The sequence below is a fragment of the Phaethon lepturus genome, unplaced genomic scaffold, assembly GCF_000687285.1.
Source record: "Phaethon lepturus isolate BGI_N335 unplaced genomic scaffold, ASM68728v1 scaffold8154, whole genome shotgun sequence".
NCBI classification, from domain to species: Eukaryota; Metazoa; Chordata; class Aves; order Phaethontiformes; family Phaethontidae; genus Phaethon; species Phaethon lepturus.
The window spans coordinates 4,010-20,507 of NW_010536897.1; the positions used below are offsets into that span (position 1 = coordinate 4,010).

At 39.4% G+C, this 16,498-nt stretch overlaps 1 protein-coding gene across 1 annotated transcript in view; it reads right to left on the reverse strand.

Moving 5' to 3' along the window:
- Positions 1 to 1,581: 1,581 nt before the first annotated feature.
- PRKAR2A (protein kinase, cAMP-dependent, regulatory, type II, alpha) overlaps positions 1,582 to 16,498 on the reverse strand; it is a 53,146-nt gene continuing 38,229 nt past the window's right edge. Inside the window, exons 6-11 of the mRNA XM_010286302.1 lie at positions 10,997 to 11,150; positions 7,698 to 7,799; positions 5,906 to 5,980; positions 3,551 to 3,616; positions 2,731 to 2,869; positions 1,582 to 2,208 (exon numbers count right to left, since the gene is read on the reverse strand). Of these exons, the coding sequence (XP_010284604.1) occupies positions 2,075 to 2,208; positions 2,731 to 2,869; positions 3,551 to 3,616; positions 5,906 to 5,980; positions 7,698 to 7,799; positions 10,997 to 11,150 (670 nt within the window). The 3' untranslated portion in view covers positions 1,582 to 2,074. The remainder of the gene's footprint in view (positions 2,209 to 2,730; positions 2,870 to 3,550; positions 3,617 to 5,905; positions 5,981 to 7,697; positions 7,800 to 10,996; positions 11,151 to 16,498) is intronic.

The following is a 16,498-nucleotide window of genomic DNA, read 5'->3' on the forward strand; positions in this document are numbered from 1 at the left end:
AAAAAGACTCTTGACTTGGAGCCTGAAGTATCTGAAAGTTTTATCTGTTATCAATGCAAGGACCTAATGAGTGGGGGGCAAGGGAGGTGTTTCATTTTTCTAGGGGTTTTTGTTGGTTGGTTTGGTTTTGTTTGGGTTTTTTTTAATTCTGTCATCAAAAGAATTATTTTTGTCTTTGGTGTTAAAACTTGGAAGCATGAATGAAGTACCTGCTGCTTCTTTGGCTGTAATTTACACCAAAAAAACAGCCTAGTAAAGCAAGGGAAATTCACTGTTCTAAAATACATGCAGTTAGAACAGCCACTAGACATCACAACCAGGACTTTAATAATATGGAAACACCTAACTCAGTGGAGTCCATTACAAATCATTTGCATTATATAAAAATATGACTCCAATTACAGTAACTGGACAACAGCCATTCAAACTTATCAAGTTTCCATCTTACTCATATTGCAGGAACTAGGAGGAGCTCATCCATTTAGGGAAAAATATTGTCCAGAAATCAACTTGGAGTTGCAGCCAAGTATCTTGTGCCTTAGAGAAATGTCCACTGTGATAACTAGAAGCAGGAATTCAACATTAGCATCCTTCTATTCTTGCTCATGTGGCCACGAATAGAAAGAGCAGGTTCTGTTGTACTAGCATCCACAACTAAAATTTTATAACCCCATAAAACACCATTAAGTTTTGCATGAGCTGCAGAAGAATGCAAATTCAAAGGGTCACTAGCCTACAAATTCAATGTCTTAATGTAAGTATTGTTTGTATACCAGAAAAATGTCCTTCTTATGGTCTGATCCTTATTTAGATAATACTCTGATAAAATCTCAGCAGTATGCCAATTTAAGGTCATTAAAGCTATAGAAATAGAATCTACCTAATAAATGCTGCAAATTTAACAGGTATTTTAGATAAACATCATTAGCTTAGTTATCACCTAAACCAAAAAGACTCCTCAAACACACCAACTGCGTAGTTAGCAAAGACATTTGCTTTACAAAGTCAAACGTTGCCAACTTGTGAAAAGTTTAGCAAATCAACATGGTATTTGGAAGCATCCAAGTGTCTAATGAAGTTAGAATACTGTGAAATGTTAGGACTGGGGGGAGCTCCTGTAAACAAGTACAGAAGTAGTCTTCATTTAAATTACAAAACATTCACCTCCTTAAAAAGCTTTAAAACTGACCCAGTCAACAACAGCACCCTGGGAAATCCAGCAGTATAAAGGATCTCTGTAAGCAAGAGAAGGTCATATATTGTGATCTCACCACAGTAAAATGTACTCAGTGTCAGGAACAAGGAGCAAATTTGGGGAGATGACAATTATGACACCTTCAGACTACTTGATCTGAACCACTGCACTTTTTTGGGCAGCACAGAGTAAAACAATTTTCTTCAGTGTTCAGAAAACACTTAAAATATACTAAAGTTTCATTTTCTGCATTTTGTTGCTAAGCAGACTCTCCCATGTCCCCAGGTTGGTTTACTTGGTTTAAAGAGCTATAGTATCTGCCGCTTTCAGCGTGTGGAAGAAAACTTCAGTGCCACCTTACTTATTGGCTCCATTGATATTATAACTTCAAACCCAGATGATACAATTCAAAGTAAATTTGACATCGTGTAAGGAAAGCATCAGATGAAGGTAATAAACCCATAAAAGGCTCATATTCCACAGGTTGCCTCTGCAGAACAGGCAACCTCCCACTACAGAATCTGATCCAAAAATTTATCCCAACAGTAGCAACACCAGAGGGAAGGAGGCTTCTATATCTTGCACACTTTGGGTTTCATATCAGGCACTTGAACTGTTGGACAGATGCCATTCTGAACCAAGTAAGTGAACATAGGGTTAGAATCATCTTTAATCTAGGTCTAATAATGAAGTATCAGCAGCAAAGTTGAGGCAGGGAGTGAGCAATCCATCTGTGCTGAGACTTGTTTATGGTTTCTAAAATGCCCAAGAAGACAGCAGCAGTAACTGTTCCGTAGTGTCCATTTTCCTTGTGAGTTGTGTTGCTGATAGGAGGCTTTTCTGTGTCTTGAACTAAGAAGGCATTGAGGTACCCTGTGCCTAATTCCCTGGATCCAACAGGTCCATGCTAGAGCCAAACAGTGCCACCAGCTGCTCCTCGTAATGTGTGATATTCCTCTTCATAATGTCCATGCAGGGTCCAAGCAACCTCTCAAATGCTTGCACATCCATGACTGCAAAGAACAGAAGTGAAAACAAGATAGTTTGTTAAAAGGGACACCACACACCAATTTATTTTTTGAATGCAGAACATAGGCCTCCATTCCAACCCATTTGATTTTGAGGCTTCAATAGAAGCCACAGAAATAGAAATCACATTTCTGATTTCCTTCTGTACTGTTATTTGCAGAAACAAGATAATGAAATACACACCTAACCTCAAGGATAAATACAGAAGCCAAACACACACCACACTGGCATTAAAAGATCACTTGAAAGCTGTGTGTGATAAACAAGGTGTAGACAAAAAGCTGATGCTACTTACCCCTTCAAAGGGTACAGATCACACAAGTAGAAAACACAGAATCTGCTGGAAGGAAGGTGCTTCTCAAACCTCAACACAGAGAAAATCTGCTCCAGCCCATGCTCCTAGCTCCTCATGTCTGACCGCCAGTTACCAAAAGGTTTTGTATAGCTGCTCACTCAGGCATGGCCCACAAAACAAGTGTAACTAGAAACACAGAACATCTGCTTACCTAAACATTTGACCTCCCCAACAGCATAGGCAGAGGCTGCTCTAGGTTTGTTGGTAACAAGCGCAAGCTCTCCAAAATACTGCCCTCTGTGACACCGGGCAATCTCCACTTCTTGGTTAGCTTCTTTACTTGTCATAGTCTGTTAAACAGTACATTTTAATTATTTACATACTATTCTGTCTTTGTACAGGGCTGCAGTTAATCCCAGATATCTTATAGATGTGCAACAACTCATTGGCTTAGGACTTTTAAACTAGCAAGTTCCAAGTCATGCTCTGTACTGGTACAACACGTTAACAGCATGTTCAATTAGAAGTTCGATAAGAAAAGTGTATGCCAGCCCACAAGTTTTGAGATTGGCATATACTTACTGTTACAGCTTTGGAACTGCTATTGCATGTGCCTAACACAGGTTTTTATCATGCACAACATGTTCCCTAAAGCTGCTTCAGACTGTACAGAGATCTGTTCAAATGCCAATGGCTAGTATGTCACTAGAGATAATAGACTGTTTAAGTTGCAGTTTCCTATAATCCTAGAAGAAACATTTCATCTCCACCCTTAAGGCCAGGGAGAGTTTACCAGGTTAGCTTGCAGAGGAGCAGATACAAGTAAAAGACTTTCCAACTTCAGTAAAATGACTTCTGGACACTTCAGAACAGGTATGTATATATATTACAAGCTACATCCCATGAGTGTCAATGATAAATAACATGAAATAGTACCTTAAAATAAGTCAGGATAGGCTTTTTCACACCACTTGTATTAATCAATCAAATCAGGGACTGACCTAAAGCCTAATCACCCAATTTGAACTCACCTTGCTTTTAATCAAGATTTTTACTTCACCAGATTCTACAATGTAAAAACAGTCTGCTTTGTCACCCTGTGAAGAGGAAAAGATAAAACAAATTATGTTTTCGTTTACTGTAAAAGTATGTATATGTGGTATTAAAGCGTTCACTCTGAACTAGGCCTTGTGCAGAAATCTGCTAGAATTGACAAACTCTCAAATTCTTAATGTTGTAAGGTGACTGGTTAAGTAATATACTAGAGGAACCCACAGGGGAAGGGAACTATTAGTACATATCATTCAGTGAGAGGGCAGGTGGAATGGAAAAAGCAAAGGAGATCAACGATATATAGCAAAATCACTTAAGTGCAAATCTTCCAATCTGGATGAAAGTCTCCAATAGTGAAACTAAGCAGGGCCTAGAATTTCCAGAATCAAGTTTTAATAAAACACCAATTTAGTGACTGCATTTCTAGATGTCAGTAGGAAGAAGGATCCATTAAACTAAGTATGAGCTCAGTCAGTCCATAGTAGAATAGTGGGAGATCAGCAGAACCCAGAATAGATGCATTTGAGGAGCATGAACATAGAAAGCAAGAGGAGGATAGTTTACAGAAAAACAATTCCACAATGCAAGCCGTCTACATGAGGAATGATGCAACGGCTATGTAAAGATAGTGAGAATGGTAAAGAATAAAGCACTTGACAGCATCATGCAATTAAAGGAAAACAAGTCACATAGGGCAAGTGGGAGAAAATAACAATTGGTAGCCATTTTATGTCAAGTTCTAGACAGACATCACAAGGTGGTGTTGAATAACTGAATGTGAAATAAAAAAATTTGGTTTAGTAAAATTAATCTGTTTCTATGAAAATAAATCTGCTGTTAAGTCAAGTGGGCGAGGAGACAGTGAATGTGATGGGAAGGATGGAGAGAGATGGTTATGACTTGAGTGTGAAACATGGGCTGGGAGAAGATGATGCAAGATTCAAACACAGAGTTACAGAATAAATCAGGCCCTTAGCTAAGCTTCCTGGGGATAGTTGTAAATCATCCAGCACACAGCTTTTTATTCACTGTTGCCAGCTATCACAACACGAACTAATACACTCAGCACTCTTCTGAAAGAGTACTTATTTTTTTAAAAGAATGGAAACAGACAAATTGGGAGACATCCTCATAACATCGACAGGCACTAACAATTTAAGTGCTTTAAAGCACACTGCCCTTAACTGAAAGGTAAAATTCCATGAAGATCATTAAAATATAAAATTATCCACGAGAGAAAAGGGGTTCATGGTATTGATGCAACTGCTGTAATGTAAGAGCTATCACATCTTTTACAAGCATAAAACTTCATCATCTTTAGCAGTATATTACCGTCACCCAGACCTATCCAGACTATTAATCCTCCCTTTAAGGGTAGTTACATTCTTGTCCTTAATTCAGTTATTACAAAAGATTAAAACCAACTGCGTAATTGGATCACTGATTGCATGGGTTCCCAGTTTTGAGACAGATTTATAAATTTTGATTTTGCTGCAAGTTCAGTTTTCTCAGGGTCTTAAGCAACAAAATTTAACTTACAAAATTGAGGGTATTTTTTGAGAAAAGTTAATTTGGCAGTATTTGGTTATCAGCAAACTAAGGTTTCTTGCATTCAGAGTTACCTGACATACAAGGCAATTAAGATTAATTATTCAAGAAGTTATCAAGGAGTCATACTCTGCGATGTTGATTGTGATCAAAAAGCCTGCAATTTCAGATAAGCCAAGGACTTTCTCAGATTAACTTCTACTTGAACTGGAGCACTTTTGCAACAAAGCAACCCCAAGCTAAACTTGATGAAAAATTCTAGTGTTTCATCAGTAACAGTGTTCCAAACCAATCCCACAGCTTTAGCTTGAGTTTGTCCAGCTTCATGTTCCACCTCTCTGGCCTTGATCTATTACAGCAGACAAAACATGTAGAACAGTTAACTGAGTTGGGTCCAGCTAGTAAAATATTCCAAATTACTTCATTTAGTTTCATCCAAACCATACTCCTGTTGAACTGGGTTTTTTTTGTTGTTTAGCCAGACCAAGGAATTAGAGATGGTTTTACTACCTGCTTGTGACTCCAGATTTAATCTGGTCATAGGTGCCTACGAAAAGTCTAGCTGGGGGCTTTCATGGCAAATTGCATACATAGACATTTAATTTCAGCTTCTTAAGGCATACTGGCCATTCCCCAAACATTCAAGAAGTGGTTAAATAAATTGGAAGTATTAAAAGAATAAATAAGGCCAAGTTGGTCCAAGTAATACGATTCTATAAGTCATCCAAACAGGAAAAAGAAGCAGAGAAAGGAGAATGGTAAAGAGAAATTTAGACTTTAAGTACCTGAGAAATTATACGTTCCCCATCTTGATACACTTTCTCCCCTATAACATCCACTATCTTCATTCGTTCTGATGCCTGGAACAAAGAGGAAAATTCAACATAATCATCTATTATAGTACACCTCTGGTAAACTTTGTAGCCCTGAAGAGACATTCACTAGACATACAAACATACAGTATATCAGTACTGAAAAATACAGTTTTCATTTCAAAAATACATTTCATTCAAAAAATCATTTTCTCTAAGATTCACCAGAAATTTGAAGAAAACACTCAGAAAAACGTCATAAACTTTCTAAGAACAAACATCAATGAGAAACACCAGCAACACCTTTTCAAAGTATTTTAATCACCATATACTTGGATATGTGGGGGGTTTTGTGTCCCAGAACTCATTCCTAGAGTGGAGTGAGGAAGGGCATATGAAAAGGATACTGGCTCTAAACTGTAAGGAACTGCAACAGGATGCCCAGCAGCAAGGGCAAGAGGTACTAATGTGACATGCAATGAAACATGCCTGAGCCTTCATAAGCAGGAAGGGAGGGAGAACAGTTAAATGTATCTCCAGTGTGCCCCACTGCCCATCTAGCACACCACAAAACAATAGTATTGGTTCAGAGCAGCGTAGAAAAAAAATATTAAGAAAGGAAGAAAATCCTACAGTTAAAATGAATATCTCAACAGATGATTCAGTTGTAATCCATTCATTCCACAAATGCACCTCAATCTAGCCCATGTTTGAGAAACTTAATTGTGATGCACACATGATTCAACTGCAGTGTGTCAGGCAGAAAGCCATCCAGTGCTAATGAGTTATTTTTGTATAACTTTAAATATTTATGAGTCATTTTTGTGCTCAAAAGAAGTCACATTGATGGAACTAGTTTAAGCCAGGCATTTAGGGAGAAGGTGTTGTGCAATTTACCCACTCCACAGCTACCAACATATGTCCAAAATAATATATATTCAAGGTTACTATTCACACCTAATGATACTTTGCAATTTTGTAATCTTCTCTCAAAGGGATTAATCTTTAGTATTTGAGAAGTGCTTTTTATGCTGAAAAATATTCTTACAAGAAAACAAAGAAAAGCTAAGCTACGGTGTAAGGCAAAGACAGACGCATACTCATTTCAAGGCAGTTTGGCATGGCTCCAAAAGCCTTCTAAAGATACAAGCTGAATCAATAGCTTAGAAGTGACAATTTACACACTGTTCCTAAAGCCACACACCACACACATCAACATGACATCTGCCTGCTCTGCCTGGTCATTTTATTCCCAGGCAGCAGTGCTTCCCTTTGGCTTATTCTTAGTTTACCTCCTGAATATCAGTTAAGGTTAAAGCAAGACCTATGACAGCCCACATCTTTGTCTCAAATTTAAGTCATTCATGGCTGACAAACACCACATATCCCAGCAATTGTATCATTACTTCAATATCATACCCTCAAAGGGAAACACAGCCCTGACTTCCAATTTTCACTTTAATACCTGTCCTCTGATGTATTTATAGATGGTTTTTGTTTTGTGATGTTTTGTGATTTTTTTTTAACCTTTACACAGACCAAGATAAAAATCAGCAAATAGCTTACTGTGAACAAAGGATATGAAAAAAACCATTATACAACTTCAACAATGCAAATTAAGTTGTACAGTAAACGTGATACCAAAGCAGCTCTTAAAATTTTGTTCTAAGCAAAAATGACACAGATTTCTGATATAGTAGGAACAGTGACCGTGGAGCTAATGCTAATACAAGAATTTGATGCATATGTCTCCAAGAGGCTTTACCTCCAAGGATTTAAGAAGGGGCACAGATTCAATAAATAATTCATACGTCTTCCTCTTCTTTGCATTGTTTTTCAATATAATTCTTCTGAACGTCACTCGATCCTGCAAGAAACAGCACAGAGAAATATGTTATTCCTCTTGACTAAAACGCTCCCCATTTAAAGAACTGACAATCACGAACTAGTATTTGCAACAAACACTGGGTTTGAGAAGCCAGCTGTTAAAATTATACCATAGCCATCACAACAGCTCTTATGAGAGTACTTGCTGCAATAACAGATTGAAAAACAGCAAGCTGTAAGACCTGGTCCTTCTCAGAGAAGCATTTAAGAATAACTTTTTTAGTCTATCTTGTACTGTTTTTCAGGGTCGAGTTTTTGGGTTTTGCTTGGCCATTTGTTAATATCTCTTTCATGCTTCCACATACAAGGAAGAAGTTACGCTCTTCTTAGCTGAAGCCACTGAATTGGCATTTCCAACACTTATTTGTTAAGGCAACTGCGGGATTAAGTCTCAGTTTGATTCTTCTCTACTTTTGAAATCTGTGACTCAAGCTGGAGATTTATACTGATCTCAAACAGATCAAGGACAGAGTATGAAGAGCAACAGGCTCGATTCACCCGTCTACCTTTTAGGATCCGGGAGGCAGCTTTTTGCAATGACTACTTCCTAATTGCCAGCTGTCCACGTGTACCATAAGCACCTTCCTGATGGAAAAATTGTTTGGTTTGTTTTATGAAGCCAAAATATTGAGCAAGATTCCCTGCCATCCCTCCTTGCTCTGCTGTTGTCCCCAGGCAGCAGCTAACGACGGGCAGGCTCCGTGGCCACGGGGCGGCACTGCGTGCCCGAGCGAAGGCAAGCTCGCACAGTTAGCCAAGCCCCTGCCTCGGCACCTGCAACGGCAGACATGTTTGAGAGTTCATTGTCAGAGATCTGAACGAAATGCTTTTTAGTGAAAAGGCAGGGCTCAACTACTGGCAAACACCGATGAGAAAGGCCACAAGAGAGCCGAAACTAAACAGCACATCCAGGCTAAGGGGAAGGGCACTTGCCACCAGGTATTTTTGTTACTGTTTGCGTTACAAGATCACCCATGGTCCCTGTTAGGATCAACACTAAATTATGAACAGAGTGAGAGTTGCAGAGTTTCCCTTACACAACATGAGGCCATAAGTGTAAAAAGCAAAAGCAAAAAGTCGGAGGAAAGGAGCAGAAATTTGGTTTGGAAAATGGTACCAAAAAAAAAAAAAAATCTTTTATGTTTACATACACCACAATTAGCAGAAACATCTGAAGCCCTGAGAGCCATTCCTCTGGATCTCATTTTCTGAAAATACCAAGTGATACCTTAGCAGAGATATTTTGAGGTGAAGAGTTACTTTCAAGTAAGAGAACAGTTTTATGGGATGCAGGCTGCAAATACTTGCAACTTGAAACAATGACTGATACAGGTCACACTAGTGAAATATAAAAGTTGAAGGAGGTAAAAGATGAAGGGAAGAATGGTATTCCTGTTATCCAAAGGAGAACAAGAGATGATAAAGCATGAGGAACTGTTTTAGTTTTATTTTTTTAAAGAAATTCTTCATTGGTAGAAATCTCTCCTAGAGAAGCAGAATGGTGCAGAAACAGTCAGGGGAATTGCCAAAGCATTAAAAAAAATTTCAGAATTCATTTGTTTGAGAGTATCAGTGAGGAAGGAGAAGCAGCAGCATTTGAACAAAAAAGGCAGAGCCACAAAGGAAGCGTCCGTGTTTGTGAGGTTTTCCCCAGGCACGTTCAGTAGCAAAGGCTGAGGACATTTCTCTGCTCCAGACAAGACCCACATTTGATAACTGCTTGGTGCCTGAGCCTTCCAGGCTTTTGTTGGCCTAAGTCTGCAATGCAGCAGGAGTAATCCACATCTCCTAAACTGTAGATAACCCATGAGCTTTAGCAATGACTTCTGCAGACTAATAAAAATATGTTTAAATTACATCAGGCACAAAATCATATAGTACAACACAGCAAGGTCAGAATTACTGGAAGAATTAACCAGAGTTTTAGGCAGGACAATGCAGCCTTACTTAATAAAATATCTACATCACAGATCAAGAGGTTGCCCTTCAGCTACACCTTACTAATTAAGTGAATGTAATCACAGAAAAAACAAATAGCTAATAGCTATTTGTTAATATAATCTAATAGCTCCCTTATGACCAAAATTAGCCCAATTTGTGCAGTTCTTTTCAAAGGCAAACTGGAACAAAGAATCATCTCTTATTTTCTTCCTTTTATGAATGAGCTCAGTTTGTAGGTAGCTGCTTTGTTCTGTCTTGTTCAACAAACTAGATTCTGACATTACTCCCTGGCTGGTTTACCTAAAATCTTTTCTTTCAGCTCACAAAGAAAAGCGAAGCCAGAAGTCAGATCCCTCAGCAAGTGCTGAGACGGCATTAGCACGTTGTGTGTAGCAGCTTATCAGTCCTATAATCAAGGTCACAACACATGGTCAACCCCCAGAGATAGTTGCCAAGGAGCCCAGGGCACACATAAAGTGTACAACACTTCTGGCTTCAAAGGCTTCGTTGATCGCACAATCCGCTTATTATGTGAGCCCTCACAGATGAGTAAGGGTGTGCTGTGAAAATAACCCTATCCAAATACTACAAAGAACTAAAAAAGGAAACTAATGTCTACAGCTTCACATTCAACACTGCCAGGCTAGAGACAAAGCAACATCATCATTTAGCTTGGTATCTCACAGGTCATGCTGACCTGAGAACCTCTTTCTTCAGGGTAAAACAGAGAGACCAGAAACATTATGACAGTTTATTTTGAAGGAAAACAAAGCTTTGGACAGTTTTCCTAGTTCCTCAAATTACTGACATCCTCAAGAAGATATTTAACACCTTCCCATTCCACTTAAAGCAGACAAAACGGTAGGAAGGTGAATTGAAAATAATGTAATTTAGGTAGTTTCCCCCTCCCATAAAATATGTGCATTAATGTTTCCACTGTCCTCTGTGGGATGAAAACAAAACCAGGGTCCTCTTTCCCAGCCAGCAAAAGCCACAATTACAGCAAATGCAAAATAATAAAGGAACAGATAAAACTAGTGATACAGTTTTTACAGATAAGTTGTTCTAGAAGGGTGGCCAGAAAGATTTGCACAACGGATCTCTTATGCCAGGAAGTGAGATAACAGATCACGATAAAATCGCTATTAGCACAAGGAGCCATACCAAGAGAAGCACTGGACATGGTGAGTTAGTGTTTAAAATATTAAGCATACGAGAGCAACCTCCTTTCCTTACCAGTCCCCAAAGGGCTCCTTCTGTTGTGGCAACAATGGTGGCAGCTCTAGGAGTGTTGTACATCAATGCCAGTTCCCCAAAACTGCCGTGATTATCATACCGGCCCACACAGCGTGACTGGTTGTCTTTTGCTACAACAATATCATACAATCCCCTGGAAAAACAATGGAATAGATGCTTTTTATTAGACAACATTCTAGTACAGATAATAAAAACAGCTTTTTGCTGTTACAGAAATAGTCCTCGTATTGCTGAGTGAGACGGAACATGCTTTATTGAGCTTCCCAACTGCCTGATACAAAGCTGCTTCCATCTACACTATTTTCACAGTAATTCTCTCTTAATAAAGCATTTCACTTCTGACAGATCTGGGCAGGATCTACTTGGTTTCCCCTGCATAGTATTTTGACATTGCTATTGTAAGTGTTCTGGTCAGGATGATAGGTAGTTTTGTCTTTAACAGTATTTGTCTCTTCACAGCATGCATGTTATCCAGTGAGGCCTCTTTAGAGTGACTTGGATTCACATACACCTGTTTTCTCAGTGACAGCATTGCTGCAGTACCTTTGGGATACATTCAAATCCAGCCACCCAGCTGCTCCTGTGGTTTTGCCTCAACTCCAGCTTAAGGGTATGTCTATATCATAACCCCAAGATGCAATTGTAGCTTGTAGCTGCATATGACCATGCTAGATTCAAACTATCCAGCTCTTGTATGGACAACAGTGATGCTGTAGAAGCACAAAGATCAGAGAAAGGGCCCTTCTTTACACACCTAAGATACTGAGTGAGTTTTTCAGTTTTACTATGAGCAGCACTTACTGATCCTCAAGCTGGAGGACTTAAAGTTAGTTCAGGAATGTCATCCATACCACATCTTTACACTGTAGCACAGAGATCTCCAGAGGCAACCATTTCACACCTGGTATTTTTCTAATAGCTCCCTTATGACCAAAACTTTTATCACTCAGTTCAGCTTCACACCAATGCTGCAACTCCAAACATGCTGACAGCTGAGCCAACCAATTTTATCACCATTTTCATGGAGGTGTGGCTACTGAAGAATGCAGATTATAGCATGTGATGTTTGAACTGGAAGAGCATCTGTTCGACTGTCAAAGCTCTGTGCACTGAGGTGACACTGTAGCATGCACAAGCTTAAGAAGCATGGGCAAGTAACTTCTAGCAGCTTTGCAGAACATTACGGGTTCCGCTCTAGTCACACTAGCTTCAAATTGAAGTGGCTGAGCTGTAAGGTTTTTAATTCCTTTTTTTTATTGTTATAGCTCACTTCTAGAAACAGGAAAGCTTTCTAATACAGCTGACATCTAGCCAGGATCTCTGAACAGAGAAGAAACTGTTCAAGTACCAGAAGCCTCCTTGCACTTTGTTCATAGGGACCTGTAACCTGCTTAAATTGGAAAGGCCTCCTCACCCTGTACTCCAAGAGGCACACTTCCTACATTATAACAAACTTAAGGGAACAGTATCCCAGAATCTGCCAAGAATCAAAAGACTACTCTGTCAAAGATGCATGTACCAGCCCAGTGAGTCAAAGCTTAAGACACAAATCTGGATCAAACTGCACACCAGAGCAGCTGCATATGAAGAACAGCATAGAAATATTTCTATGCTGTACACAGAAAGGTAGCCCTTTAAAAGTCAAACAAGTGTCTGTAACACCCTCAGGACTGTCTTATGCTTCAAGCTTTAAAAAAAATAATTTAAAAATATAGCTTGACTAGGCTTGCTTAATTCTTGGCTATGGCACCAGAAATTATTCAGGGACTAGACACTCGTCTAAAAGACTTTACAATAAATATATCCTGCCCTAGAGAAAAGCAGGTAGGGAACACCTTCCTGGCTATAAGCAGCTGAGCATGCATATAATTTTCCCCATGAGTTTGGATCTTTGTCAGAAGGAATGGTATTACCTCTCAGAACATCATATAGTCACATAAGCGGGGGGGCGGGGGGGAAGGATCACCAGAAACAGCAGGAGGTGAAACTTCTCACGGTACGCAAGTATGGGAACAGATCCACTGGCAAGACCTGCCTAGTATTAACACAGCCGAAAGTCTTTCAGGATTACTGATGGACAGCCCTGGGTTTGTTAGTCACCTTTGAGTTCTGCTGCATCTAAAAAATAATATACTACAGGACAGCTTTATGCCAGCTTCATTTGTAGGAGATTCCACAAAGTGGACATTACATGCATCAAACAAACAAAATACATCAAAGTGAGGAAGCTTTGCACAATGATTTGAGAGTCTACTGTTTTAAACCCTTTCAGACCCAGAGAAAAGTTTGGCTACTGGATCAATAGTAGATGGGCCAGATTCAGACATGTCAGAAGATCCAAGAAATTTAGTCTCTCTTTGTCAGCCAGAAAGCTAAAGGAGGAAGCTAGGTCCATGAAGACTGCATAACATCCTTACCAGACACTTCGACAAGTGCTAACAGTAAACTAAATAAGAATTAGTGTTGATGTGAAGTTTCACTAATTCTTGTAATGTCCAATATCTATTTAACGATTCTCTGAGAGGCACCAGAGGCAATCTTCAGAGGTTTTTTTGGTCTAGAAGCGCCATCTGTGAGCACCTTAAGCAAATGCAACCACTTCTTCCCATCCCTCAGCTTGAAAGTCACTTACTAGTGCCATTTTTTTCCAAATAACTAAAGCCACATAACCTTCATCCAAGCATTCAGCTGTCTGCGGCCCAAGGACTAAATTGGTGAGGCACCACTGCGTGATCTTGGCTCAGCTTCACTGAGAGAACTGTTGCTGAGCTGTGAGACAGTCCGTGAGCTAAAGCCCTGAGAGATAAGAAGAATAAAAATACAGACTGAACTCTAATTGTTGAGACAGTAATTGTTAGGAGCTCAAGGACTCAAGAGAAAAACAGTGACAGGAAAAAATACAAAACTCCAAGAAGAAAAAAAAGGCAGAAAAGCAGAAGAGCGCAACTCAGCAAGATTGTAGATCAGTCTGTTCCAAGAGGCAACAGAGGCCAATGCTGTCCCTTCTGACTAATGACTGGTCAATCAGCAGAGACTCATCAAATGTCTCCTCAGCAGTGATGAGCATACTAATGTTTAGCCATGCAACACATTCGTCTTAGCTCTCCCTTCCATGCAGTAAGCACTAAAGTTACATCTATTCTGCCTGCTGTCTCTCTGTGCATGGTAAAAGATGCTTAGACAGCAGTGATCTGGTGAGGAAGTATTACAACCAGAAGACTTTGGGGGAAAAAACGGGCCTGTGCCAGAAAGCCTCTTTTTCTATGCAGACAAGAAGCTAAAGAGTTACGTCTGCAACACAAAGTCACTGTTCATTCAGACAGGAAGAAACTAATCCTCAGGGATATTTAGGCATTAATGACTTATCTTAGAGTAACAAGACATGCCTGCTGATGCACTGAAAGAGCCAAAGTCCTCTGAATTTACACTTGCAGGCAAGTGGAAATATTGTAGCTTTCCATACGCACCAGTATCCAGTTATTCTTTTGCATGAGAAAATATGAGGGGGTGGGAGGTGGAGGAGGACTGGAAGGGAGCAGGACTGGAAAGAGGGAGAGGGGGGCAGAAAATTCACAACCGTAGAATTCTTTGTAATAACTGAATAGTCCACATAAGAGCTGCAGCCGAGTTGGTGTTTACCGCAAAGGCTGGTATGCTCTGTTGCTAGACAACACCAAGTTTAATTTTCCTCACTGTATAGCCTTTCTGCCATATATTTTTGGCATCATATTTATTTTACTGGTGTATGTATTTATTTTACCAGTGCATTATACCTCGAGAGCAAAACAAACAAAAACTTAAGAACTTGAACTCTTCCAACCCAACTATCTCTTGATGGAGGAAAATCGTTGTGGAATAGCATTACATCTGTAGAACAGAGACCATAAAACATTTACCTGAATATCAGAGATAAGGTTTGATTTCACTTCTTTATTTTAGGCTAAAAGTCATAGCAGGAAAAGCTTTTTAGGAGCCAACAAAGTTACTAAAGGTCTGTGTAAGAGCCTTACACAGAACAAATTAAAATAGGCTGATGGTATCTAACATTTCTGAGAGGTTCCCAAACTGAATTTAAGTTTCCTCAAGATTAGGAATCACTGCTCTGCATACATGTCATCTTTGCAGAGCTGGTGGCTCTGGCTCCCATAAGTTCTGATCTGCAGTACCTTACTCTTATCTGGGACAGCGTGATCTCCCCAGTGAACATGGCAAGAGAAGGAACTTGTCCTATCTAGCCAAAACACATGGGATTGGTCTGAGACAGAGCAGTTGAGAGAGATAACTGAGTATGGAAATAGAGCACTGGGTTAGGCTAATGGGATGGTATGGTAGAAGACAGGGGAACAGGCATACGGTCAGAATGTATTTGAGGTAGCCTTATATTCTGTAATGCCACTAATCAACAAGGGGAATGTCCTTGAAGTGAACAAGGATCATTTAAAATGAACAACTTCTAACCTAAAACTTCTCTTGCAAATTCCTTAAACACAGTATAAATGACAATTCAAAAGGCAACACATTGTCTTGAAGAACTGCTTTCAAAGCATTTAATACAGTATTAATGGCACCATTATCTCAGTGATACGGAAGATAACAAGTGCATCAAAAAAAGTAGTTTGCTAAGATGGTGTTCCAACAGACATTTATAATCCAGTCAAGTAATATTCTCTTTAATGTTATAGTTTTACAGAAGGAAATAAATCTGTGTCCTTAATTCTTCTTCAAATACAGTGATTAAAAGTAACATTAGCCAGATTTTCTTCCAAAAGGGTAAAAGGTACTCAAAATGTGCATGCACACACATCTATTTTATGCCTGTTGCACATACATATGATCCACAAAATTATCATGTGAATTTGCTTGATGGAAGGAATTGCAAAATGACACCTTAAAACTCTGCAAATACAAATCACATGACTAACAGAAGCAAAGTAAACAAAAGTCTCTCTGAAGTCAGTGATCAAAACTAATTGGACAAAGTCCAAGTTGTTCCATGGTAGCCACTACCATGGATTCTCCTTTGCCAAAATAACCTCCTACCCCTCCCTTTACCATATGTTTTCTTTTGTTGCTTTTCCCCCTCCTTTCTTCAGAAGAAAACACATCCTGGTCTAGAGACAGTATGTAACATGGCTGGTTTTAAGCTATGCACATGGTGACGAACACAACTGCTAAACTGAACAAATCATAGGCAAGCTCATGCTGTGGCCCTTCCCTCAGAGAAAATGGTATTTGAGTTTTTACACAGTCACACAGAACGTGTTACAACCCTGCAGGTTTGAAATGTCCACCTTTGTCAAATTTGACTGCTCCTGGGCAAACAATCCAAAAGTCATTGGGGACCTAAAGGGGAAAATGGAAAGATCAAAGGAAGAGGCAATGACTGCAAAAAGTAAGTTTCCTTCAGAAACTGTCCTGCATTAAGTATTTCCTGACATTTCTAAGAAACATGTTCTACACTTCAAAGGCACAGCTGCTTAC